General features: G+C 47.2%; 1 protein-coding gene across 50 annotated transcripts in view; it reads left to right on the top strand.

The window, feature by feature from the left end:
* SORBS1 (sorbin and SH3 domain containing 1) overlaps window positions 1-27,265 on the top strand; it is a 229,905-nt gene that overhangs the window by 193,078 nt on the left and 9,562 nt on the right. For 24 of the 50 annotated variants that reach the window (XM_070469904.1, XM_070469905.1, XM_070469906.1 and 21 more), the window contains 7 exons: window positions 414-586; window positions 3,285-3,370; window positions 6,378-6,545; window positions 10,520-10,566; window positions 12,501-12,615; window positions 12,762-12,887; window positions 14,482-14,676. In XM_070469904.1, the coding sequence (XP_070326005.1) occupies window positions 414-586; window positions 3,285-3,370; window positions 6,378-6,545; window positions 10,520-10,566; window positions 12,501-12,615; window positions 12,762-12,887; window positions 14,482-14,676 (910 nt within the window). Of the gene's footprint in view, window positions 1-413; window positions 587-1,152; window positions 2,620-3,284; window positions 3,371-6,377; window positions 6,546-10,519; window positions 10,567-12,500; window positions 12,616-12,761; window positions 12,888-14,481; window positions 14,677-16,247; window positions 17,025-27,265 lie in introns of all 50 variants that reach the window. The other 26 variants (XM_070469887.1, XM_070469890.1, XM_070469891.1 and 23 more) reach the window with 5 other exon arrangements.

Raw genomic sequence — 27,265 nt, 5'->3', positions numbered from 1 at the left:
ATGGCCAACTCGGGCTGGCGACATGTCAGAAGCTCCACTCATGTCCTTGACTGTCTCGTCTTGCGTGCAGTCATTAGGCCCGAGAACCCCCTCCTATCTGACTCCGCTCTGTGCCCAGGCAATGTTTCTCGGTTATTTTGTGCTTTTAAAGCACAAATATAGTCATCTCAGAGCACCTTGCTGTTGGGACACAATTCCTGAATATTTTGGAGCTCCCGAGGGCCTGCTTTGTCTGTCGAGCTCTGTGGCTAAATAAGAATGCCCTTTAGGAAGGGCTGTGCTTGGTGAGGATTCCAGGAGGTTTGTTTCCTTATCCTCAGCTGGTAATGTGCTTTTTAGAAAACTGTTAAAAATACTAACTGCTGTGTTGTGTTTTTTTTTCCTTCTCTTTTTAAAAATTTCGTTGTTCTCAGTGTATATTCTTCCAACTTCCATGCGGTGAAGAGGGAATCCGATGGGGCTCCTGGGGATCTCACCAGCTTGGAGAATGAGAGGCAGATTTATAAAAGTGTCCTGGAAGGAGGAGACATCCCCCTCCAGGGCCTGAGCGGGCTCAAGCGGCCATCCAGCTCAGCCTCCACTAAAGGTAATGGGGAGTAGCCTGCAAGACTCTGGCCCATCTACAGTGTTACCGGGGTGTCTCTTGGCCATCTGTACCCATTCCTAGGGTGATGGCAGTGAGAGTAAACCTCCAGCTACTGGGATCAGTTTTGAGTTGTTCAGATCCATTTCCAGGCCACTGAGCCCTCCCGGCCCCCTCCCTGAGTTTCTTACCGGCCATTTTTCTTTCTGGTATTAATAGTTCCCTTCCTTTGAATCCCCACCTTGCTCTCCCTGAAGCATCTCTCTCTCTCTCTTTTTTTGTTCTGGTTCCCTTTTCTTAGAAATTAGCTGAGCTTTTCCTAATTCTAACAGGGTGGCCATTTTTTGTTGCATCTTTGCACCTGCTTTGCAGCACAGATTATTTTGCTTCCGGACATCGACTGGAAATTAAAACAAAAGAAACCAAAAAGTCACACAAAACCCTCTGACAAATAAGCATGTTCCCTCTCCCCCTTTCCTTCTTCTTCTTCTTCTTCTTTTTTTTTTTTTTGGTAGCAGCTTTCAGCTTTAACCTAATGGGTCTGTTTATTTTATTCTGCATGCTTCCAGTGGATCATAAAGGTGGGAATGCTCACATGATTTCTTCATCTTCAGCTCATAGCCGAGCAGCTCACAGTAGCAGTGCGTTAGGCCCAGGGTGTAAGCACAAGAAGCCCCTGTCCGCCGCGAAAGCCTGCATTTCGGAAATCCTCCCCTCCAAATTCAAGCCCAGGCTCTCTGCTCCCAGCGCTCTCTTGCAGGATCGGAAGAGCATCCTTCTGCCGTCAGAAAAGGCTCAGAGCTGCGAGAATCTTTGTGTCTCTGGTTCTCTGAACGACTCCAGAAGAGGCCTCCCCCTGCCAGTTGGGGGCAGCGTGGAGAACCTGCTCATGCGCTCGCGGCGGGACTACGACAGCCGCTCGAGCAGCACGCTGAGCCTGCAGGAGTTCGGCGCAGCCGCCAGGAGGCCCTGTCCGCTCTCGAGGAAGGCCGGCCCGCAGTTTACCATGCTCTACCGCGACATGCACCACATCAATCGGGCCGGACTCTTCCTGGGGTCCGGCCCCTCCTCCAGCGTGCGGGATCTGGCCTCCCACTTCGAGAGGAGCGGCCTGGCGTTGGCCCGGGGCGAGCTGGGCCCCAGCCAGGAGGGCTCGGAGCACATCCCCAAGCACACTGTCTCCTCCCGCATCACGGCTTTCGAGCAGCTGATTCAGCGCTCCCGGTCCATGCCGTCCCTGGATCTGTCCGGCAGGTTAAGCAAGTCCCCTACACCCGTGCTGGCCCGGAGCGGCCTCGTGTCCGCCCGCTCGGCCGAGTCCCTCCTGGAGTCAACCAAGCTACGGCCCCGGGAGGTAGACGGGCTGAGCTCCGGGAGCATCATCTATGCCTCCCCAACATGTAGCCGGATGGCTGACTCCGCCTTGGGCTTCCGGGGCCTTGTGCCTTCCGAGCCCCTCTCCGCCTGCTCGGACGAGCTGGACCGCTGCTCCAACGTGTCCAGTGACAGCCGAGAGGGCAGCAGCGGCAGCGTTCACGGGGACTTCCCCAAACACCGCCTCAACAAGTGCAAGGGCACCTGCCCGGCCTCCTACACCCGCTTCACCACCATCCGCAGGCACGAGCAGCAGCAGGCCTCCCGGCGGCCCGACTGGCGCCCGGATCCCCGGGGGGACAAGGGCACGCTCCTCAGGAACATCTACCTAATGAGCCCCCTCCCCTTTCGGTTGAAAAAGCCCCTCCAGCACCCCCTCAGACAGCCTGGCCCCGGGGACTTCTCGGGCCAGAAGCCAGAGCCCCCCAGTCAGCCCCATCGGGACGAAGCCCCCTCCGGGGGGCGGCCCTCAGTGCCCAAACGCCTGTCTTCCCGGCTCACCATGGCCCGGCTGAGCCGGCTCTCAGAGCCCCCTCAGGAGAGACCCGCGACCCCGGAGGTCTGCCCGCGGGCGTTTAGTAACGGGAACTCTGTGCCGCACTCAGACCAGGGCCTGGACAGGAACAACAACCCCCACGGGGAACTGGGGGCACCCCTCGGAGGTGGCCTTCTGTGTGTTTGACCAGTCTCACCTCACCCGTCCCGCCATCCTGCTTGCCGTGTCCCCCCTCCCCTGTGCCCTCCCTGCTCATTTTCTGGTCCGTCCTTTGTTTTCTGTTTGTTTTGCTTGGCAATTAATCATGGCTCGTAGTGGCTGCTCTTCTTTAAAAACAGATTCCCCCATGTCATTTAGACTAACCACCAAACTCTGTTTCGAAAGAAAAATTGGCCGTTTAGCTCATCTGAGAAATTTGTTGATTTGAACTCCTGAACCCCTTGCAGTTCACACCAATCCTGACTCACGCGGAGGTTTTTTGAGAGGCAGCCTCTCTTGGTGGCCCTGTGTGTGTGTGTGTGTGTGTGTGAGTGTACAGTGTGTGTCCTGTAAGACCCTGCACGCCTGTTAGGGACACCTTTCTAAGACGGTTCTCTCTTTGCTCACTTTTTGCCTCTCGTTAGTTTTCTGTGTATGGAACTAATTCACAAGTAAATCTAAAAAGCAGGAGGGGGAGGGGGTTTGGTTTTTTTCCTTCAGAATTTGATACTGACCACCAAACTACAATGGTAAAAACTTGATATTTATCATGGATGAAAGGTGAAATCTTGCCCCAATCTGGTTTCCTGCTAAATCTTTGCCTGTTTTAATTCTGCTTTATTGTTTTGAAAGATTCAGAGTCACCAAGGCATTTTATACCAGCTGATTACTTGGAATCCACAGAAGAATTTATTCGACGGCGTCATGATGATAAAGAGGTAATCGCCACTTTTGAACTCTCTAAGCTCTTGTGCAGACAAAAATATGCAGGAAGTAGACATTTAGGGCGGTGACATGGCCTAGCAGTTAGAATCAAACATAGGGATTTTCACAGGTGAGTTTTTATATGACCTAGACTCGATCATTCCTATTAGTCCACTTCTCCCAAAAGTAGGACTGATTTTTTTCAAGCCACTAACTTCCAAAGGCCAAGTCCAGCCAGTCCTACTGCCCAGGAGGTTCAGAAAGAGGTTGCCCACCACTGCATTCAGTGCCTCGAAAGGGGAGCACCCTCACCCCCACTTTATTATTCTCCAAGGAAATTCACCCTCTATTGACACAAAGCACAGTTCATATTGTGAGAAGGATGCAACAGGAGAAAGAGGAAATGTAAAATGAATAATGACCATGATAAATACATTTTATAAAAACATTTTGAAGACGTTGCCTTTAACTCAGAGCTACCCCAGTAAACGGTGACAGTGCCCCACCCCAAGAACTTCAGCATTAGCCTTTGTCTTGCAGCTGCTGAAACATGCAGTGATCTGACTGGTGGGGCCAGGAAAGGGGCACATTCTCTTGGGATTTAGGAAGAGGTGGTTCTGTATATCAGCTAAATGGGCAGAATTACAAGCTGCTGTTGTGATGAAGTGTTATTACAAGATGTGCTTTCTAGATTTCACATTCCCAGAGGAAAGGGTCCTATTGATTAAACAAGCTCTGAGGACCATTTCCATGCAGTGAAGAGAATTGTTTTGAGGCTAGTGGCAACAGGGGAAGGTGGTCATGTGTACAGAACTCTGTCCCCTTCCCTGTAAAGTCCAAAGCCCTCTTCCTATGTTCTGTTTCATTGGGGGTGGTTTCAGAGTCTAGGGGGATTTTTATTAAGGATTTAGGGTCGGGCTGACATTGAAGAGAGCTGGAGGGTAACAGTCATGCTGTCAGCTGGAGAGACAAAGGACAAAAAAGACCACAGTTCTGCCCTTCTCTGGGCACCATACAGACAGTACTCAGTAAGACATTTGCACCTGTCTGTGAAAAGATGCTCAAGGAAGCATTTGATGGACAGAATTATTTGTGATAACAATGTGAGAAGCTCACAATGCATGTCCATCAGGCCATAGAACAGACTTCTGTTTGTCACTGAGATATGAGATTCCACCTATTGAAACCTGGCCTGCTATGATGAAGGGAGGTGACATTCCATTTCAGGAGTATAAACCCTAACATCCAACATGGGAGGTTTTGTGATAGAATTCTCACCTACCATGTGGGAGGCAGGTTTTACTTTGCTGATATAGTGATTCAGAGGATGAGCAGCTTGTTTCCTGAATATACTGGCTCACACATCCTGGTGTCCTTATCCCTGGTTTTTGGCTTATATGTTTAAACTATGGAAATGATGGATTTACTGAGGTCAGATTCAAGCTGGGAGGGGAGCTCTGCTCCATTTGCACTCATGTTATTATTAGGCCACGCCATGCGGCATGTGGAATCTTAGTTCCCAATCCAGGAATGGCTTGTGCCCCCTGCACTGGGAGCATGGAGTCTTAACCACTAGACTGCCAGGGAAGTCCCACAAGTGGCTTATTATTAACATTGATGATAATGCATTTCAGAAAACAAGAACCTGTCAGTCCTGGAAGGGACATTGGTGGTCATCCACCCAATTCCCTTGTTTTATCCAGGAAAGGACTGCCATAGGATACTGGCTAGCCCCAGACCACATAGAAAGTTACCTTGTAACAGAGGCAGGGCTGGAAACCAGGGCCCTATGGTGTTTCACAAAGCACTTTCTCATGTCTTTTCTCACTGAATCTTTACCACAACTTAACCTGAGCACTGGAAATCCCATAGCTATTTGACGAGTTACTGCTTTACCATTGGTAGACCCTGGAGAAGAATAGAAAGATGGGTCCACCCTCCTTTGGAGCTAGGGGTCACTTAAGGCATTTCACTACCTGCTAGGAGAAGGCTAATGCTTTACTGAGAATGCTCAAAATGATCAGTTCTAATTAATGCCTTCCTGCAAGCAATATTAATTCTGGGAATGTATGATTGGTTTAGAGTAAGAAAATATTAAAATTCTCTTCTGTAGGGTCCTTTCAGTAGGCAGTGAGGACATTTAGTTAAATGTAATATTGTTTAATTATTTTAAAAGGCCTTTAAAAACAGAAATGAATGACTGTTTCCTTAATTTAGGAGAGAATATTTCTTCTAAACTCAGGTACCTTATTCTTAGTTTATCTCCTATATGTACAGTCTACAGCAGTCCCTTAAACTCAACTTCATTTCTCTAAGGAAGAAGTAGTTGAGTAGAAAGTACATTAGGATAATAAATGATGCTTTCTGTCCATCACAAATAGGTTTTGGTACACATGCTGAAGCCTCCTAAAATTGTACTCAGAGGAAGGCTTGGCTGGTCTAGGAGGAAGGGTGCCATATTTTCTGAAATGGGTATTTCTACTCTCTTGAGCATATTCAAATAGCAGCAATAGGAAGCACAAAATGACCTGCTTGCCATAGAACCCCTTAGTAAAAGCCCACAGCAGTTTAACAGGACAGATGTGGGCAGGAGGAAGAGCCCACCCTGGTTCCACTGTGGGAATATGCTATGGGAGCTCATCACTGGCTAAGTGAGTGAGGATAGCACTTCCGGCCTCCTGCCATGCTCCATGCTCATGAATGCTCCGGAAGGACCCCTGGATGATGTGGCCTCTGCTGCCTTGTATCTGGAGGCAGGAGGCTGTCAGCTGAGCCAGGTGTAGTCTGCAGACAGTGTAACCACATGGGACCAGCCTTCAGTGCTGCCTAGATTTCTTCTGCAGTGCCGTCTCCTCCCTACACAGAGCACACAGGGGTGGTTACAGCGGGAACATAAAGCCCCTCCAACGTCTGTTTCCTCTCTATTGACTCAGCACCTTTTTCCTTAGTTGTTTTTGTTGGCAGTTTTCCAATGCCCTGGACCAGATGATTCACTGCCCATTTTATGCAATTTCATGGCAGAAACTTTTAGCGGACCAGAGACGACTTAAACGCGAGCAAGAAGAAGCCGATATCGCAGCTCGACGCCACACGGGCGTCATTCCAACGCACCATCAATTTATCACTAATGAGCGCTTTGGGGACCTCCTCAATATAGACGATACGGCAAAAAGGAAATCTGGGTCAGAGGTCTGTTTTGGTCACCTCGATCTGCTGCTTGACCCAAAGCAATATTTGCCTCCCCTCAGCATTGCCCTCTGTAGGCCAATTTAGTTCTCCAAGCAGCGTCTGTCATCCTGGCTTCCCTTAGGCTTGCTTTGGCTCTTCTCTGGCTGGTCAGAGGACATGAGTCCCATTATGTCCTGTGCTCTGTATGTCCAAGCATGCCTGGCTGCGGGACTGGGATCCACCGGTGCACCCTCCGAATGCATGCCTTAGAGCATCGGCTGCCGTCATGAGTCTCGTCTTCTCCATCCGCATTTTACCATGATACTGCGTTGCCTGTGCGTTCTGCTTAGACACCTGTACCTTAGCTCATATGCATTAGTGGCCATGGTGTGGACAATTACAAGCTGCTGCTTTGAAGAGATGGTTTAGTGAAACTTGAAACATGAAACTTACATGCAGTACTGCTGCTTGGTATCCTACAGTGATATAATTGAAGTGTTCAAGAGAACTGAAACCTCACTGAGGAGTTTTGAAAGCCAGAGAGTTTTGCAGTTAGGGCAAGCCATGGAGGGTAAGAGCTCTCTGAGAGCCATTTCCTCCATTCCCTTAATTTGGACACTTCTCAGCTGAGATTACGAAACTTAATATTACACAAGGAACAAAGAGGCACAAGCCTTTAAAATGATTTTATCTGGACCTTGGCCTCCTGCGTGAAGGTCAGCATGTTGAAATTCTCATGCTGGCCAAATGCTGCATTTTGTGTCAGAATTTGTTTTGCCACGTGACCCTTAAGTAGCCCTGCCTAAGATTAGCTCCTTTTGGGGAAGTGTGTGTGTCTGGGACTTGGGGGGTGGGGATGGGGGAATGGGTGAGTGACACCAAAGTATATACAGTTTTATAATCGTTCAATGTAACAGCTGATTAATGTTCATGTCGCTGTCTTTCGAGCGACAGAGGTACCACTGGTTATTCTTCAAATGGTTTGGGTTTTGTTTTTGTTTTTAAAGAAATAGAAGGTGACTGTGAAGAGAAGAGGGGAACCAGGTGAAAAGGAAAGCTGGGGAGGGGAAAGTGGCTTTAAGGTGATAGAGAAAAATAAAATGTAATTTTAAAAAACGCAGAAGTTATCCAGAGTAACTCAGATGCAAGGAAAAGACAGCTCCCAGCCCTCAGCATTCTAGCTCCTCCATACCACTCTGTTCTGAAGGTTCTGGTGACGGGTTATTCTTGTTCCTGGACCTACCTGGTTGTGAGTGATGGAGGAGATGGGAACATGCAGAGGCAACCTAGGGCTGCCTAATCCCTGTAGATAATACATGTAAATGAAATGCAACCAGGGCACAGTAACCATAGACAGAGGCAGGTGGACTCTGCCTAACGCACACTGCATCCCTTCTAGAGCAGAGGTTCTCAAACTTGAGAGCATCAGAATCCCCTCAAGGCTTATTAAAATACAGGTTGCTGGTCCCCATCCACCAAGTTTCTGATTCTGGGGTGTGACCTGAGAATTTGCATTTTTGAGCAGTTCAGGGACTGCATGTTGAGAATCCCGGCCCTAGATGCTGACTGACAGACGTCAGAAGACAAAGACCAGTGAGTCCTAGTGTCCAGATCATGTAGATATACTTCCGTCCCATTACCATTGTGTCCCGGTGTACTAGGCTGTGTAGATGTACCTCTGTCCCATTCAGTAGAGTTTGGGTGACCACTAATCCTGTCCAGGACCCTATGAGGGGGCAGAAACAAGACTCAGACTGTGCTCTTGGGAAGCAGGCAGTCTAGTGGAAGAGGCACCCTTGGAACAGTTACCTCTGTCGTAGTAGTAACACGATGCCTTGGGAACCAGAGGAGGAAAAGGTAGATTCAGCCTCGGGGATGGAGGGAGATAAAGAGGGAAATGATGCTTTGTATAGGCAATGATGGCTTATGTCTTACGTTTGATGGAATCAGTGTTTCTCAGTCTTAGATAACGTATGGGTTCCCTTTAAAGACAAATTTTCACCAACCCAATTGGGTTGACCTAAGCCAATTTACAGATTAAATAGTAAACTATACACCTATACAGTTTTTATTTGATAATTATTAATTTAATTGAGAGCTGGTTAATATTCATGTCTCAGTCTTTTGAATGACAGAAGGCACCACTGACTGTTCATCACATGGCTTGGGTTTTACTAATTTAATTGATAGTTGATATAATTTCCCTGAATTCAGTTGTCACTCAGAGTATGAATATCATGCTAGTTTGGTATAAATTTGTTTTTAATTTCACACAGCTCTGCAGTTGGCTGTCATGAGGTAACCAGCCCTCCCCCCCCCTTCACTTTTTAAAAATTGGAATCACTGTGACATTTGTGTCCTTAAAATGTTAGTCATTTGGCCTTCTCTGTGAACTTGTCATTTGTAAATAACTCCATGATTGTTCTCTTCTTATTTGCTTACAGTGGTTAAATTATGCTCTCTGGTCATAACAGACACAGATGCAGACATTGAAATTCTGACATTGATTATAAGGTTGGCATTTAGCTGACTTCTAGAATGTATGGGAGATAGATAGAAACAGAACATGAAAATGCAAAAATAAAAAATTCCTGCAGAGAATTCATGGCCTTCAAGAAGGTCCCTACAAGACCCCAGCTCAAGGAGCCTGATAATGTGGGGGTATTTCATTGAGGGATCAGGATCTAAAACTGAGCTTGATGAAGCTTCTGAAAGTGATTTTTTCTCACCTATATTCCCCTCTGCTTTGTTAATGCCTTCTAATATTGAAGTAGGAAGTACATAACTTAATTTTCATCACATTGTTTCCCTAGACCAAAAAGTCACAGCAGTTGAGTAAGTTGGAGCTGCTCGTAGCTGGGGCAGAATTATACTGGCAGCTATGCACAGCTTGCTCACTTGATTTCTCCCCTCTGTTTTTCTTTAAAAAAAAAAAGTAACTACTTTTAGTGGTGGGGAAGAAAGATGTGCAAATAAACATGGTAAGTAAAGAAGAACATTTTCCTCTCTTTGATGGAATTGGTGATGAAGAAATTCCAGACACAGAAGGGTGTCTAGACAAGATGCAGCAAATAGACTTGCCTGATTGGGTCAGGAAGAGTGTCCTAGGAGATAAGGCAGTTAGGTATGAGCGGAGGGAAATTACCCAAAGACCTTAACCCACCTCAGGCATTGAGAGTTGACCTGAATGACAGTTGAGAGACTCAGCCAACTTCAGAGTGAGGCAGTGATGTGATGGAGGCATTTGAGGAATGTTATTTGTGCCTCTGAGTGACAGCAGATTAGAGTGAAGAGAACTGAAGTCAAAGGAAGCTTTGTGCTTGTGGGGACCAGAGGTCGAACCTGAGAGGGGTTGTGGAGGGGACGGAGGGAGAGTTAGTGTGACTTAATGACAGACTCAATGAGAAAGTGGAGACGGGGCTGCGGATGACTTCCAGGCTTGGGAGACTAGGAGGAGAGGGCTCCCCAACAAGAATGGGAGCCTTGGAGGAAGAGCATGAGCTCAGGGCTTGCTATATCTGGCTTTTTGGATGATTTCACAGACTTTGAGAAATATATGTAGTTGGAGGTGATATGAGAAGTCAGTTGGGGTTCATCTACTTGCAGGGCATAATTTAAGTCACACAAACAATGTGCTCCCCAAAGAGGAAGACAGTAGATAAGGAATGTCTCAGGACTTCCAACTGGTTTTTTGTTTGTTTTTTTTAAATAGCGGTATCAGCTTTGAGAACCAGCATTTCAGCTTTAGGACTTTTCTGACCATCTCTTCCCCAAATCTGGCCCTCTGTAGGGAGATCCTTACACATGTCATAGCTGACTGAATATTCATCTAGTATTCTGCTAAGGTCAGACAAGTGGAATTCTGCCCATATTTCAATACCAGAGTAAACTGGTTAGGGTGGATTTTTCTGCTTTGCTTTCTGGAAGCTTGTAAACATGTTCTTTTCATTGTACATGAATTGCAATTTTAACTTGTCATTGTTTCTTGTGTTTAGATGAGACCTGCCAGAGCCAAGTTTGACTTTAAAGCTCAGACACTAAAGTAAGTGCCATTTATCCACCTTGTTTCTTCTGGGGACAGGGTGCCTTCCTCCTGACCCTGTGCTTTCATTGTACCATGTTGCCTCCCCCCAAAACTTAATAATAGCACTTTTTAAAGAGAAAATGAGAGATCCACAGACTTGAATATGTTAAACACCTCCAGTCACTGGGTTCTGTTTTCCCCCATAAATGTTACTCAAAAAAGTGTTCTGTGGAAGCACTTGATTCAACCAAGTTAAATAGGTTTCTGTCCCGCAGGACTTCCTCCAGGGTGCCAGGGTGCTGAAGGGCATGATGAGTCTCCAGAAAAGGTCTAAAGTGTATCACATTATCATTTCGCAAATCTTGTTACTATCAGACCTTGCCACTGGTTCCTTGGGGATGGGGTGTGGTCCATGGAGCAGGAAGGAGGCATCCCCAGCCCCCCCATGATACATGACCTCTCAGCCTCTCATGAGTGTCCCCCTCCTTGCTTACCTGGGGTGGTGGTGTTGGGAGGTGGGGTGGAGGGAATCACAGCTCCCACCCACCTCCATACCTGCGATCCCTTAGGTAGCAGAGTTTAGAATCTGTAGATGTCCAGCAGTGGTGGGTATTCTGAGGATTCTGCTCATCTGTGTTTCCGTAGTTGAGGGTAAACGGAGGGGGGAAATTCAGAACTCCCCTGAGAAGGGCTATAGCAAAAAATTGACCAAAGACATTCTTTTTTCTAGAGACAAACACCCTGAATTCCCTTCACAGGGCTCTTTAGGTTTAGAATCCTGCCTGCTGGTGCGAGACCCACACAGGCAGCCTTATCCTTTGATCCAGCACAGGGCTGACTGTGAGGTTTTCTGGACGTCCCCGTTGTCTAGCCAGCACCCCTTTATGTACAGTGGGACCACCTGGCACACCACCAAGCAGGCACACCCCCTCCACCCTGCAGTCAGAGGCCTGTTTTTCCTTACTGTTTGTTTGATGCACATGGAAAAGATCAGGTCATTTTTTTCTAATTCAAGAAAATTTCAAGTTGCAGTAGTTTTGTTTTGCTTAAAATGTATCTATTATCTATCTGTCTCACTTTTTAAAATGGATTCCTGGCTAGAGATTAACATATTATTGAGGCAAACAAAATGATGTACATGGAAAAGTTGAAAATGGGCATGAAGAGGGAAAATTCACTTTTCTTTCCAAGATCCCTTTTCTGTGTTGAAAAGGAAGTGAACTAACATTTACTGACTGTTAACTATATCACAGGCACCAGGCTAGGTCTTCTATTTGTAGTTTGTTGCTGATTTCTCCACAGACTCTGAGTTAGCTCCTGTTTTCAGATAAAGAAAGTATTGGGTTGGCCAGAAACCCAATACAGTGGTTTGGGCTTTTCCATAAAATGTTTCTGGGCTTCCCTGGTGGCTCAACTGGTAAGGAATCCACCTGCAATGCAGGAGACCTGGGTTCAATCCCTGGGCTGGTAAGATCCCCAGAGAAGGGAAAGGCTACCCACTTCAGTATTCTGGCCTAAAAAAATTGCAAAGAGTTGGACACGACTGAGCGACTTTCACACACATAAGATGTTTCTGGCCAACTCAACATCTCAGAGGGATTAAGTATCTTGCCCAAGGTACCAGAGCTAGTAAATTATATAACTGGGTTTTGAATCCAGATCTGCCTAATTTTAGAGCCTTTCTACTGCATAATGCTAGATGAGTGTATGTATGGATGGATGGATGGCTAATGAGATTGGTGGATGGATGGATGGATGGATGGATAATGAAATGAATGGGTGGGTGGATGGCTAAATGGATAGAATGATAAAAGGATATCAGGATGTCACAAATACTGATGGAACTTGTCGCTTTTGACCTCACCCAAAGTCTCCTTTTGCTAAAACACTGAGCATCTCAGCCTTACACTCATTGGAACATCTCCTAAAATGCCGTGACCCTCTGTCCACAGGGAGCTTCCTCTACAGAAGGGAGACATCGTTTACATTTATAAGCAAATCGATCAGAATTGGTACGAAGGAGAGCATCATGGACGGGTGGGGATCTTCCCCCGCACCTACATCGAGGTATGCTGGCTCTGTCTCTTTCTCAGGAAAAGCCCAGACATGCCCAGAGCACCATTTATCTAACTTGTGTTTTGTTTCCTCCTTTCCTGTCATTTCCTTGCTTTCTGCTCTTTTCCATTGCCTCTTTTTTTCCCACCGTTTCTCAGCTTCTTCCTCCTGCTGAGAAGGCTCAGCCCAAAAAACTGGCACCAGTACAGGTTCTGGAATACGGCGAAGCCATCGCCAAGTTTAATTTTAACGGTGATACCCAAGTAGAGATGTCCTTCAGAAAGGTAAGCCGCCCTCTCATACCACACCAGGGGACCCCCACCTTGGGGGGCGCTGTCGTCGTGGGGATGGGGTATTGGGGTGCTGGCCAGTCTGGTGGGGCAGTCGCACACCCAAGAGCTGTGCCCCATGAAGAATTGCATTGAGGGCAATTGAGGGATTTCTGCAGTTGAGTTTACTGATGAAAGGTGGTATTTCTGAAATCATAGATCCACCTCTTTTATAAACTGTATTCAATGTTTATTGAGCACCTAGTAATATGAGAAGCGCTGTGTTGGCAACTAGGTTATACAACGTTAATGTGGAGAAGGGAATGTCCTCAGACACCAGAAGTCTGAAAAACTTTGAAGACAAGAGTCATTGGTTATCAGGCATGCAGCTTTTGGGGGGTTAAATAATTTTTCAGAGCTGTGATTTCCTCCTATGCAAAGTGAAGATAAATGGCCCTCTCCCTGAGCTGCCATGAGCAGATTAAATGAAGCAGCCTCAGGGAAGCCCCCAGTGTGACACATGACACCTAGTTGGCCCTTGGTGAGCAGGAGATGACACTGTTATCATTGCCTTCAAGGTGCTTGTACTTATTTTGAACACAGATAAGCCAGGTAGAGATACTGTTCTTTCCAGGAATTCAGAAACTCTCTATATGCCAAAATTCTCTGGCTGGCTGAAGGTACTGAAGTTAAGAATTTTACTGGGGATAGAGGGAAGTGAGGCTATGTCCTAGAAAAAAGATGAACCACCTTATAGAAAAAAGAAACAGTGGGAGCAACCTAGTTGCCCTACATCAGGAGACCAATAATTAAGCCATTATATGTATGTACAATAGAACACCTGCAGTGGGCCATTAAGCTGTGCACCACCAGGAGAAACATAGAATTATATTTCTTGATAAAGAAGGATGTATACTGTATGTTATTCAGTACCAAAAAAGCAAATTACAAAGGGGAATACAGTGCATATTGTTTTTATAAGAAAAAAATATATGCAAGTCTAATTCACATGGAATACCAAAATATTACCAGTGGTGACCCTCAAGTGATAATATTATAGGTAGTGATTATTTTCTGCCTTATGATTATGTTTTAATTTTCCTATAATGATACAGGAAAAAATAAAATGTTAGAAAAAGAACCCCCAAAACCTTTACCTTAGAAAGAAGATTGGATATCTGTCTGTTTTGCATTGAGCGAGTCAAAACCACTAAATTTGGGGAATTTCCTGGTGGTCCAGTGGTTAGGACTATGCTCTCACTGCCAAGGGTCCAGGTTCAGTCTCCATCCAGGGAACTATGATTCTACAAGCTTTGTGGTGCAGCAAAAAAAAAAAAAAGACAATTACATTTTCCTGTCAGCTTGGGGGAACGAGTCTGACCTTTTTTAGCGAAATATATAAAGACCAAGCTTAACAGACTCCCAGCAGCTCTGACTTCTGTTAGCATCTCCATCTCAGTGGTGATTAATTTCATCCAGGATGAGCACAGAAGGTTTTTCTGATAGAAGAACGTGACAAGTAATGCAGGAGAGCACAGACCACAGGCAGGGATCTCAGACGTGCTGAGGTCTGCTAGGGCAAGGACCACTGCCTCGCTGTGTCTTGCAGGGCGAGAGGATCACACTGCTTCGACAGGTGGATGAGAACTGGTATGAAGGGAGGATCCCAGGCACGTCCCGGCAAGGCATCTTCCCCATCACCTATGTGGATGTGATCAAACGGCCACTGGTGAAAAACCCCGCAGATTACATCGACATGCCTTTCTCCTCCTCCCCAAGTCGTAGCGCCACTGCAAGCCCTCAGGTACCTAAGCTTCTCGCCACTGGTTTTCACACTCAGCACGACAAATCTAAGTGCTAATGGCACACAGCCCCTCTGGGGTGGGTCTGCAGCAGTGCAGAGAGTATACATCCCAGGGTTTGTTTTCATGTATACAAATGGCATTTTTCAAGAATTTGCTGGGAGAAATATTATCTCAGGAAAAGGAAGCACTTAAGGTGACTGCTCTGGGGACAAGATGATTAGGGAGAGATGTGTCTTTTTCAGTTGGTCCAAAACTCTGTTCTGGCAGCATCCCATGCTGAGTGAAGCTGATTGTCTGGGTACCACCGCTGTCCCATACATACCATGGCCAGTATGGTTCTCTTAGTCATCTTACTGGTCAAGATTGGCCTGCAGAATACAAAGACTGAAAGAATTTCACGTCCTCATCCTCAGACACATAGACCAGATTCAGAATATTCTTTGCAGTCAAGAACTGGGTTGCAAAAAAAACTTACAGCATCTCTGTTTATGGGCTGAAAGGAAGTAGATTTATAAGCATAATTTGGTCTTTGCTTCCTAAACATTAATTATGAACAAACTTATTTTAAAATATAAATTATTCCAAACCCATCCCCACTGTCCCAAAGCCAAGGAAGAAAACCAAACCTTGGGTTCAGGAGAGGCACAGTGGGGTGACTTCTGTGAAAGACTGACCATAAGTGGTAAGTTACAGGGAGGATGGTCAGGGGAACAAGAGCAGGACCTGGGGGTCCAGAATGACACTTTCCTCTCAACCTCTAATGAGTTCCTCCTCTCTCACTTGCCATTGCTGACCCCAGAAGATGGTTCTTGGCTGAAAGCATGAGATAGGCTGACCCAAGGATTCTTTGCACGGCGAGATCCAGATCCTGTGATCTCACAGGGAGAGAGTGGGAGCCGGGCATAGGGCATTCTGCTTCGTCACAGCATGAGGAACACTGCTAGATTTTATGCTTGACTGTAGCCAAGTGCAACTATGAAACAAGATGGCTACACTGCTCCTACACCTCTCTGGAAGGTTCTTCACTGAACCCCCTAGAGAGAGTAAATGCTCAAGAAGGGCCAGGAGCAAGGACCTTTTTAAACTCTCTTTACTGAAGTATAGTTGACGTACACTGTTACATTCGTCTCAGTGTACAACATAGTGGTTCAGCCAGGCCACCTTTCTCTCCTCATGGCTCTGGGTCAGGGCTTCATTGCAGAGGCAGTTGGATGGAGTGGGGGTAGGGAGCTCCCAGTGTGTCCCTTTAAATCTGATTCTGCGGACCAGCCAGCAGCATCTGTTCCTGTCCTAATGGGACCCTTTCTCCCGTCTCCATGCCACCTGCTTCTCCATCCTCCCCCACCTGCACATACCCATGCATCCACACACATGGACCCACATCCACATCCCAGGTTCTCTCCCAGCCCGACCAGATGATTTCCTTTCTGGACACCAGCGTGCCCTGTTCATCCTCTCCATTTTGTTCCTCTCTGGACATCCCGTGTGATTGTTTTCCTCCTTTATTCTCTGTGCTGACACTTGTGCCTTTTACTTCTTTTGTTTTCTTCTCTCTCCTTCTCTTTTGAAGTTTTCTGGTCACAGCAAGCCGCTCATGCCAGCCCCCTCATCTCTGCCCCACCCCCGCCGAGCCCTGTCCCCGGAGATGCACGCTGTCACCTCTGAGTGGATCTCATTGACTGTAGGGGTCCCGAGCAGGCGTCCTCTGGCCCTGACCCCACCCTTGCCTCCTCTGCCCGAGGCTTCTATCTACAGCAGTGACCCCCTGGCCTTGTTTGCAAGGCCCAGCTCCTCGCTGCCCCTCAGCCTTCCCCGTTCGGGCTGGTCGGACCGGTCCACCCCACACTCAGCGGTCTCCCCGCTGGCCCTGCCACCTCCGCACAAAGCCCACTCCCCAGCGCCCGGGGCCCAGGCCTCCCTCCACGTCAATGGAGACAGTGGTACCTATGTGCAGCCTCCGGGGGTCCTCCAGGATAGCTTCTCCCAGCCATGGCTTGGGCGATCTGACAGGGTCATCTCGGAGCTTAGCGACGCCTTTAGCAGCCAGGGTAAGCGGCAGCCATGGCGAGATGGAAATGGAGCGCGTGAGAGAAAAGCAGAAAGGGAGGCGGGTGAGAGATGCCCAGGTGGACCCGCCATCTCTAAGAAGAGCTGCTTGAGGCCGTCAGACGTGGTCAGGTGCCTAAGCACCGAACAGAGACTCACAGACCTCCACACCCCAGAGGAGAGCCGGCCCCGCCAGCAGCCCCTGGGGGGCCCTTTCTCGGGAAGGGAGGCTGAACGCTCAGAGCTGCAGAGAGGTGGTGAGCCGGCCGAGAGGAAGGCCGCTCGGACGGGTGCGAGCCAGGTAGGCCTGCAGCATGACCGTGTGTGCCCAGGCGTCTCGGGCAGCGGGACAGCCTCACCCACAGCCGAGTGGATGCCCGCGAGACCCGTTTGCTTGTTTGGAAACAAAAATATGACCCAGGAGGGAATGGAGGGGTCATCCATTAGGTTGTCAGGGCTGGAACAGCTGGAGGCCAGGGACAGTCTGTATTCTGGCCACTCGAAGTGATTCCAAAGTAAGCCACACTGCTGGGTACCTCCTGGCCTGGTGCGAAAACCCACAAGAAGGCAGGCCTTCCTCCTGGCCCAGCTGCACCTGGGAGAGGACCCCGGGTTTGCTCTAACACAGCTGAGAACACCAGGCTTCAGTTTGGCTCCGTGTGGTTTGGTTTTGTGTGCGTTGCGCTTTGTTTCCATAACCCGTGGCGCTCTGTCTGCCAGCGCTTAGCCCCGTCGGGTCTCCGTCCTGTCTCATGTTTGTGTGGGAGCTGAGCTGCTCACTGATGGGCACATAGGTCTTGGTTTGCGGGGGGGATCGACCCAGTGCTGGGGTCCTTGAAGGATAGGCCAGGTTTTTAGGCAACTGTCCCATTTTCTGTCTGGGATAACTACAAAGATTTTGGGGTTTGGACTGAGGTGGCCCTAGGATGTTTTGAGGGCTTAAAAATTGGGGGCAGGTGGTGGGGAGGTGAATGTGGCAATTAGATCATGGTTCTAATACTGGCTATGCTGTTTAATACCCCAGAATTCAGAGCCTTTGGGTAGCTTCTTCAAAGTAGCTGAGTCTGAATGCCTGCTCCCCTCTACTCTCTAGTGATTTGGAATTGAGTCACTTTCCCCTTCTCAGCCTCAGTTTCCTTATCTGTAAAATGGAGATAATAACTCCCTCACAGTCTGGTTGAGAGGATTTCACGAATTGATGCATGTCAAGTGCTAAGCATAGGGGCTGGGCATGGAACACATCAGCACTTTATAAGTGGAAGCTCTCCACCTTGGAGCTTCTGGACCTGAGAACATTTTAGAATGTCTTTTGAACCAGATGGAATTCTTGAAGATGTCTCCAAGCCATTTATTATCTACTGTGCACAATGCCCATGGTAGATGATGATGTTTAATCTCAGTTTCCCTTTAAAGTGTCCTTTACTCAACAGATACTCATTAGAGGCCTGTAGACACCTCCCTCTGGGCAGGATACAGGGTTTCCCATTCTGCCTTTGAGGAGCCTGTGCTTCAGGGAGGCTGGCGCGCACAGCTGCAGAGGTGTGCCTGGAGGCTGCAGGAGCCTACGGCCTGAAGCACAGGTTTGGCCAGACCTGCGGCCCCAGCCTGATGCTGGGGAGTGGGGCGTCATTGCTGCAGGGAAGGACAGCGTGAGATAATGGTCAGTAGTCAGTCTCTAGCTCCCCACCGGCTTTCTCCTGTCCAAAGTAGGAGTGCAATTTGTCTCTCACTCACAGGACAGTGTAAGGATTAAAGAAGGTAGGTGTGGTGCCTGGCAGGCGGGAAGGCTCCCTGAAGTGGGACGTTGCTCCAGCTCTGAGGGCAGTGCTGAGGAAATAGCCATACCTGGGGAAGGCTTTGCCTGGGCAGGTGTTCCCGGAAGGCATGTTCTGTGAGGAGAGAAGGGTGTGTCCAGTCAGGGAAAGAAATAATTTGCTGGGGGAGAGGTGGAGAAGCGACTGATGGGAAAGGAACAATTCTGGAAAGGTTCTAAGTCAGACCTTGGGGCCTGGAGACCTCCTCGTGGTTGGCGGTGAGTCATTGCAGCCCAGAGCCAGGACCCAGTGCACACAGGACGCGTACACAGTGCTCGGAAGAGGCTGGGGGTACACGCCTCCCACTTCCTCACTAGGAGAGGAGGCGGCGTGCTGCCAATACAGAAAGCCAAGCTTGTTGAAAACTGGTTTTTCTTTCCTGGTGGGCCTCCGGGCCCCAGGTGCACCCCTTCCTATCCCCTCCCTCTTGCTCTCCCAACAAAACGCTAGACCCTGGCCTTACTCCATATTGAGAGCCGGGGGGTTATGTGAAAACGGCTGCTGCCCACACACTCCGTCACCAATTCCTTCACCTTCCCCTCCTAGGACTGGGACCTGGAAGCCAGCTTGGGAAATGAGGTCCTTCCAAGGAAGCTTTCTGCCTTTTTTGAGGCCCTCTTGGGCTGACTGAGCACAAGATGGGAAGGACTTGAATGACAGGTATTCTCTGGTGACCCAGTGACCTCAGGCTGTGGCACTTACTTGAAAAAATGCATTCCAGACCTGCTTGTACTATCAAGAAAATTGTCAGCCGCTCTTGTCCTTGCTGGGGGCAAGGAGCCGAACCAATAATTCAACTCTGTTATCAGTGTTGGGGACCTAGATAGATATTCTGATCTATAAGTGGAGGGAATCTAACCAGAGAGCAAGAAAAGACACTCGGAAGTGTTTCGACCATTTCCTCTTCTGTTTGAGTGCCTAGGATGTTCCAGGCACTATGCAAAGTGCTGCAGGAAGCAGAGAGGGGTGAGCATTGTCAGGGGCCCCCTGCTCTCAGGAAAGTCTCTCCTCCTTCCTGGGCTTAGAAGGCCTCATGGAACTGGCTGTTTTGACAGCTAAACCAGCCTCACCCTCCCAAGTCTCCCCTGCTAGTGCGTCTGGAAAATTTCCACCCGTCCTTTACTTCTCCACTCCTTCCAGGAAGCCTTTCCTGCCAACTTTCCCCTCCCCCTGCAAGACTAGATTAAATGCTGGACTTTGTGCTTTCACAGCCCCCAGCACCTGATCTAAGGGACACTTATCAACTCTATTGTATTTGTCCCTTTGTCTGTCACCGGCAGGGCGCAAGGGAGCAGGACACCTGATACGAGGAAGGTGCTCAACAAGTATTTGTTGAGTGAAAGCAAAGATACATTATGAATGACCCCAACTAAAGGAGCGTAGATCTCTACTGGGGGATAAGACATGTTCACGAAAATAATTATAAGGTAGACCAGGAAGGAGGGTCACAAACAGTTTCCTTGGGGAGTTCAAGATGAGGAGAATAAGCAAGGGGTGGGGGATGTGGGGTGAGGTGGACAGATTTCAAGAGAAAAGTGACTTCTGGTTTGGAGCTTAAGGAACTGGGAGTTTTATGATAGGTGAACAGCAGGGCAGCATTTAAAGCAAGCAAATAGCCTAGCTAAGCCCCAGGGGTAGGAATGTGAAAGGGCAGGTGAGTTCTGGTTTCAGTGGGGCTTCTGTGTCCGCAGGTGGGGAGAAGGGGCTGTGAGCAAAGCTCGAAGGGCTGGTTGGTGCACATGTAGATACTGGTCAGCACCTCCTCACAGAGTCTGGTCATCCTCCAGAGGTCCTATGACCCTTGCTAACTGGTCATCCACATTCCCTACTTGGTGCTAGCCCCTGTTCTGCTGCTTTCTTTCTCCTTAGTCACCTGTCCAGCCCATCCCACAACCCCCAACTCTGCAGATGTATGAGCACTTCCTTGTGAAGGGTTTGACTTTTCACTCTTGTAGACTCCCAAGCTGATGTGACCTTGGGTTGGTCGTGCATGTTTTTAGCTAGGAGTTCTCTGAACAGCAGAAGGGGGTGAATGAGGGGCAAGGGGCATTTAGAGGAAGACAGGATCGGTGGGAAGAGTGCTGCATTCAAAGTTAGGGTTCCTGGGCTATTTCTCCTGCCTTGCCATGAGCCTGCTGTGGGTCTCTGGGTGAGTCACTTCCCTTCTCTGGCTTCACCATCCATAGACAAAAGATCTAGACAAAGCTGACTTCTTGTTAGTTTTGATAGTCTCTGATTAACTAAAAATCCTGTGTGAATTTCAGTTATAAGAAAAGAGAAGAAAGAATACAAAATTTTAAGGAGGGGGGTTTATAATAGACCTGTGGACCTTCATAGTGAAAAAATAAGTGTTTCCCTTTGTTTTTTGAGGGACAACTAATTGGACAAAAATACACAAAATGCCCAAGAGTTCGGAATTATCAACCAAGTTCCTGGGTTTTGTTGAGCATAATTTTGGCTAGGAAGATTTAGGACAATTGGTCAAGAAAATGAAGGGGAAGATGGTCTTGGGATTCTCCAGCATTCATCAATATTTTCTGAGCCTTCCCCAAGAGAGAAGCACTGTTCGCTGACTAGCCTCCAGATTTAGTTGTTAGGAGCTTCTATAACTGATGTAAGAGATCCTCATAGAATTTTTTACTTTGAAAGAATCTTTAAAGTCACTCCAGTGACTTGTAACATTTTCTGGATCACAAAACTTTTGAGAATCTGAGGTTAGCTGAGTCTAGGCCAGGGGTTTGGGAAAGAGGGTGGCACACACACAATTTTGCATAATTATAACAGTATAATCTGGGGGAATAATTTTTAAATAAAAGTATACAGGAAAGCTCTGTGTCCTCAAAGCATCTGAGAAGCATAAGAACAATACTACAGCCTTGGAGAAAGGAGAGTGGGAAGGGAAACAGGACAGAAAAAATGTGCTTTGGTGAGCTCAGAGGGAACAGCCCTTACCACATGGAGACTAGGTGAGTTCCCAGAACTAAGATAAGAAAAAAGGTGTAGGCCTGCCTTGAGCATAGAAATCAGAAATAAAAGGGAAAGCATGTGATACAACTTACAAGAATGAAAAGGAAATTTAAATGTTAAAACACCCACCTAATAAGGGGAAACATTTTCCTTTGACTGAGAAGGGAAATCTCTAAATATACACACAGTGTTCAACAATGTACAGGGTGGGGAGAGACGCTGGTTGCAGTCCTTAGAAAAATCACCAGCAGGTATGTATATGCTTAATAGTCAAGGCCCAGGGAACTAAGACCTGAAGTTTCAGTATCCACCCCAAAAGAGGTGTTAGGAGAGAAATGGAGGATTTCAGTAGAAACCCAGCTCATGCCAGCTGCAGGGCACGGGTGAACTAAGGTGGCCTCTTGATCAGCACTTCCATCCAGCTATTCGGATATCTCCCTCCGGCAGAGCACAGCCTGGCAGATCAAGCATGATGGGAGGTGTGGGACCTGGAGTCAGAGAGACCAGGGTCCAAATTCTGGCTCTTCACTTCCCAATTCAGACACACTGGGTCTTAGTTTTATAAGATGAGGTAAATATTGACCACTTAATATTGAGTTGTTATGAGGATTAAATGAGGTGTTCTGGAGATGAATGCACCTAGCACAGAGCATGTAATTGGGACTCATTAAATATTGTTGTGTGATATCGAGGTAACAGGGAAAAGAAAAGTAGTTTATCCTCCTTACTCCATTTCACCTAAGAGAGGAAGATGGGGTTGGAGCAGAGAAGAAAGTAGAAGATGGAAGAATCCTTTTACTGAATTGTTGCTGTTGTTCGGTTGCTCAGTCCTGTCTGACTCTGAGACCCCATGGACTGCAGCATGCCAGGCTTCCCTGTCCTTTACTATCTCCTGGAGTTTGCTCTAATTTTATCCATTGAGTCAGGGATGCCATCCAACCATCTCATCCTCTGTTGCCTCCTTCTCCTCTTGCCTTCAGTCTTTTCCAGCATCAGGGTCTTTTCCAATGAGTTGGCTCTTCACATCAGGTGACCAAAGTATTGGAGCTTCAGCTTCAGCATCAGTCCTTCCAATGAATATTCAGGGTTGATTTCCTTAAGGATTTTCTGGATTATTCACACAAGTTCAGAGTTTAGAAAATTTAGAATTTACACCCTGTAAATTAGTGCTTCTTCTTATTCTCTCACCTTGAGTAGAAAGGCATTCTCTTGGAAAGTTTTGGTTTCTCCATACTTGGATACACATTTGGCATCAGTTGTCTCATTGTTTTAGGAAAGAAACAGACCCCACCACAGACTATATGAGAAGGTTAAGCGTGTAAGTTTAGTGCTATCATCAGGTTCAGATTACATCAAAGCTTGTCTGTGGACTGATCTGCAAGGAGACTGAGTGTAGGTGGTAAGCAGTTGAACTGATTGGTTATCATTTGTTTTGTTTGTAAGCTGGGTTCTTTTTCTTAGTACACCCAAGAGAAGGGCTCAGTGGAGCCAGGCTATTCTGCAGACCTGCAGAGGTTTCCTAGAGCCAGGGGCCTGAATCATTCAGGTCTCCTGCCTCCTCTGGCAGAGTCTGCCTGTGGTCCTCCAGGAGCTGTGGTTCTTTCTCTGCCATCAGGGCAGCCCCTCACCTCCCACAAAGCCAGAAGAGAACCCTCCGGACACCCTGGAGGCTGCAGTCAGAGCCGCCCTCCACCCTGTCTCCAGTGAGCAGTGAGGAAGTGCTGCTCCCTTCTAAACCAGGTCAGCCCGGCCCAGTCTTTGTTCTCAGTTCATGGGATGCACACACACTAATGACTACATGAGAATGTCAGAGCCAAAGAGGATATTTATGTAAATCATGTCCAAGCCTCTTATTTTACTGAGAACTTGAAATCCAAAGAAGTTAAGCATTTTCCTCAAGCAACAATGAATTAGTGTGACAGTCTGTCCTGGAACCCTCCCTTCCAGTCCAGCGTCCCCTGGGAGGCCAGTGTTGGTCACCAGAAAGTTAGGGTCTGAGGAAAGGAGAAGGTTTGGAGCGGCTCACCATCTCTGAGACTCGTGGCACCCTAGAAGGGCTCTGGGCCACGTGGGGGTGGGGCTTCTCTGTCCTGCCCGCAGCTCCAGGACTTCCTGCTGGCCTCCAGCCTGTGGACATTTTATTTTGGGCTTCAAGGCTTTGGCAAACACCCAGAGCTGGAAGAGAACGCTTAGTAACTCATAGGAGCACCAGGTGTTTTTTTGTGGATCCAGAGGGATTAACAGCCCCCAGAGACCAGCGTCAGATATCTGAGGGACTGCTCGCTGTGAACTGGAGGTGGAAAGGCGGCAGGGCCACAGAGCAGGGATACACACAAGGTTGCTCTCTCGGAAGAATGAGACACAAGCTCCAGGCCAAGAGGGCCAACTTGTGTGTGTCTGCACAAGAATGGAAGAAAAGCAGTTTCTGGATCAGTAGCTATCACCTGCTTACTGTTGATGAGGCTATGCAGGGTGCGCTGGGGTGGAGGGGTTGGTAGTTCTTTTTCTAAACATGTGAAAAACTGGGATCTATTTCCAAGAGTCTGAAATGTCCTTAGCATGAGATAATAGTCCTTTTATCCCTAGCCCTGGCTGAGGTTGTGATTAGAACTTTGCTTTTGGGCTTAAAGAAGGGTTTACCCTGAGACCCAGGGAGGGTTTAGAGCAGCACTGGCCAGCAGGAATATAGCATGAGTCATGTATGTAATTAAAAATTTTCTGGTAGTAAAATGGAGTGAGTGAAATTAATTTTAGTAGTATATTTGACTTATTAATCCAACATATCTAAAATAGTATCATTTTACTATATAATCAGGATAATTGTTGAGATATTTTAAATTCTTTATACTAAGTTTTGAAATAACTTTGTAAAAAAATAATTTTGTAAAATGTGTAAATAATTTCATACTTACAACACATTTCCTACTGGTCCCGTCTCGGTGTTGAATAAATATGTGAGGCTCCTGGCTACCAGATAGCATAGTTTCAAGAGGAAGAGATAGATAAAGCTGTAGATGGTTAGAAAACAGGACAAGGGAGAGAAAAAAACATACACCTAGAGAGGAAAAAAAGTCTGAAGGTCAACAGCCTTCAAAATGAAGGGGAAGTCCCTATGGTGGATATCAGTGATTTCCATCTCCAACAAGGATTCACATGCCATACCCACTCATCCCCCTCAAAAAACTGGTTTACATTTCATCCCTGTGAGATATTTGATTTAAATCTAAGGAATGCATTTCACATAGGGAGAGACTGAATCTTAGCTAACAGGATAAATATTTACTTCACCTTTTTCCTTCATTTATTCCACAGACATTAAGTAGGGAACCAGTCACCTCTGAGGGGGGAGTTAAGTTTGTACTAGATGTTAAATGTATCCAGATGTGAAGGCTGCAGTGATGATTATCCTCTAGTTTGGCTGTGACCTGAGTCTGAGGAACATATTAGCTGGGTCAGGATCCCTTTTCAGTACTATTGGATCCTTGAGTTAATGACTGCATGATATCATTACTGCACACTGCGCCTTTTACACAAAGTATTCAAGAAAGGTTACAGAAGAGGGAGAAGCTGGGTGTTGCTATCATTCTTACCCCAGCTCTCCCATCACCAGCTAAGAAGGAGGTGGTGTATGGCGATTAGACTCTAGAGTTTCAGTACCCCATGGCTCTGGCACCTTGTGAAAATCTTCAGACTTCCCTGAGCCTTAAACTTTCCTCTTCTGCCCTCCCCAAGTCCAAGGGTGAGTATGAAAGTCAGATTAGGAAATGGACCTCTATGTGCTTTGAAAGCAACTTTAAAAAATTTTAAAAGATACTTTACAAAACAAAGGGATAGTAAGCTATCAGGTTCTTCATAATATATCTGATTCACCAAACTTCTTTTAAATTAAAGTATGAAATACTTGCCGTGTGGTTGATCCCAGTCATTCCTTTGGGATTAAAACTGATGCTACAGTGCTTTGGTAAACTGGAGGTCATGTCAGTAGACTGTCTGCATCCTCTGTTTGTACTACGCTTGACCTGAGGTTGGTAGGCCACCAGCTGGAGTTTGGAAAAAAAAATTTTTTTTTTGAGAACTTTTATTTTCATGAGGTGTCATCCAGACCAACCGGTCTTAGCTCACTGTAGCTAAGGAACCTAAGTGTTAGATAAATGAGATGCTCCAGAGCCTTGCTCCCCAAAGTTGGTCTGTGGACCATGCGGTATAGGCATCCCCACATAGAAATGAACACCCCAGACGTGTCAGACAAGAATCTGCATTTTAACAGGATCCCAGGTGACTCCGACGCACATCAGCATTTGGGCAGCAGTGCTCTAGTTTCCCCTGTAGCAGTTGTCAATGCAACCTCAGCTTGAACAGCTGTTGGGACCAACAACCGCTTCCTCTCAAGGCAGCCCCTTCTATTGGACAGCTCTCACTTTTAGAAAGTTTTCCCTTCTGTCAAGACAAAATCTGCCTGTGAAGATCACCCACTCAGGGATGCCACATAGAAGCCCACATAGTAGATACTTGGGAGTGTCATTATTTTGTTATGCAAAAGCCTTGATCCAGAGGCTGGATGGGCAGTAGGTCAGCTCCCAGTAATTTGGCAAAAGCCCTTGCAGTTCTCTTTTTAATTGAGTTCTATCTCTTCTTTTAATCCTGCCAGAGACCAGGGAGGCTGGTTTAAGGAAATGAGGTTTGGAGGGGTTTGGAGGACTTGAAGCGGTTTTTCAAAGGACTAGTGTATGGAAGTGATGTCTGGAATGGAAGTTGGCCCCGCAGGGCATGCAAGCAGATGGGGCATTTACAGAAGGGGGGAATGGGAAGGGATGGTGTGGTGGAGCAGTGTTAGCTCTTGCAGGCTGTGTGACATTGGGGAATGTGCTAAACCCCTCTGAGCATCAGCTTCTTAAGATTTAAAAGAAAATGGGATGATAACACTGTCTTGCCAGTCTCCAGGGTTTCTGTGGGACTCACTGAATATAATGTCAGTGGAGACAATTAATAATGTGGGAAATGGGTCAAGGATGAAAGAGAAGGTCTAAACGAGATAGGAGATGAATCCAGGAGACAGGGCTTCTGCTAACTTGCTGGATGAGCTCAGGGAAAGTCCTCAGTGTCTCTGGACCTTCCTGGGAAACAAATGGTCACACACTAAAGATCCGAGTGCTCTTCTAGAAGGCCCTGCAGTTGCTGTGGCTCATCAGTATTACTGCACATAACCTGGAAGGTTTCTCTAAAGATGGCTCTTCAAATGTTCAATTAGGGAGACTTCTTAAGAGTTGGAATTGAATCCTCTCTGGGGTAAATAATTCCCAACACTCTTCCAGTGAAAGGGCTGGCCAGCTCTACTACAGGATTGTTACTTTAAAGACAGGTCTGCTTGGCCTGATTGCACCTCATTTTCATGTCATCATGTGGTACCTGAGCTGGTGAGTGAAGAGTGATGGTTTCAGTTCTACTGCTGTGTCAGGACACATGGTCCTGTTTCTGTAAGCAAGCCCTACTCTATGAGATATCGGAACTCATCTATCTCATACTTAGCTGGAATGTATCATTTGCAGGTTTTTCCTGGGAGAACAGCCTTGTTTGATACACCACATACTACCAGGGAGTTTTTCAAAAGCGTTACTCTCTTGTTTGTTTTATAAGTACAAGAAAATGGCATACCTGATAGTTTTATGAGCCTGTTTTGCCAGAGGAGGCTCCCTGTCAACAAAATAACTGGAACAGGCTTTCGGTACATCAGTCCTTTCATCGATGCTTGCCAGCTAAGAGC

This window comes from Odocoileus virginianus, chromosome 7, assembly GCF_023699985.2.
Source record: "Odocoileus virginianus isolate 20LAN1187 ecotype Illinois chromosome 7, Ovbor_1.2, whole genome shotgun sequence".
In the NCBI taxonomy this organism is placed as follows: Eukaryota; Metazoa; Chordata; class Mammalia; order Artiodactyla; family Cervidae; genus Odocoileus; species Odocoileus virginianus.
Note: the sequence above shows the minus strand (reverse complement) of the source record. Positions and strands in the feature narration are given on the sequence as shown.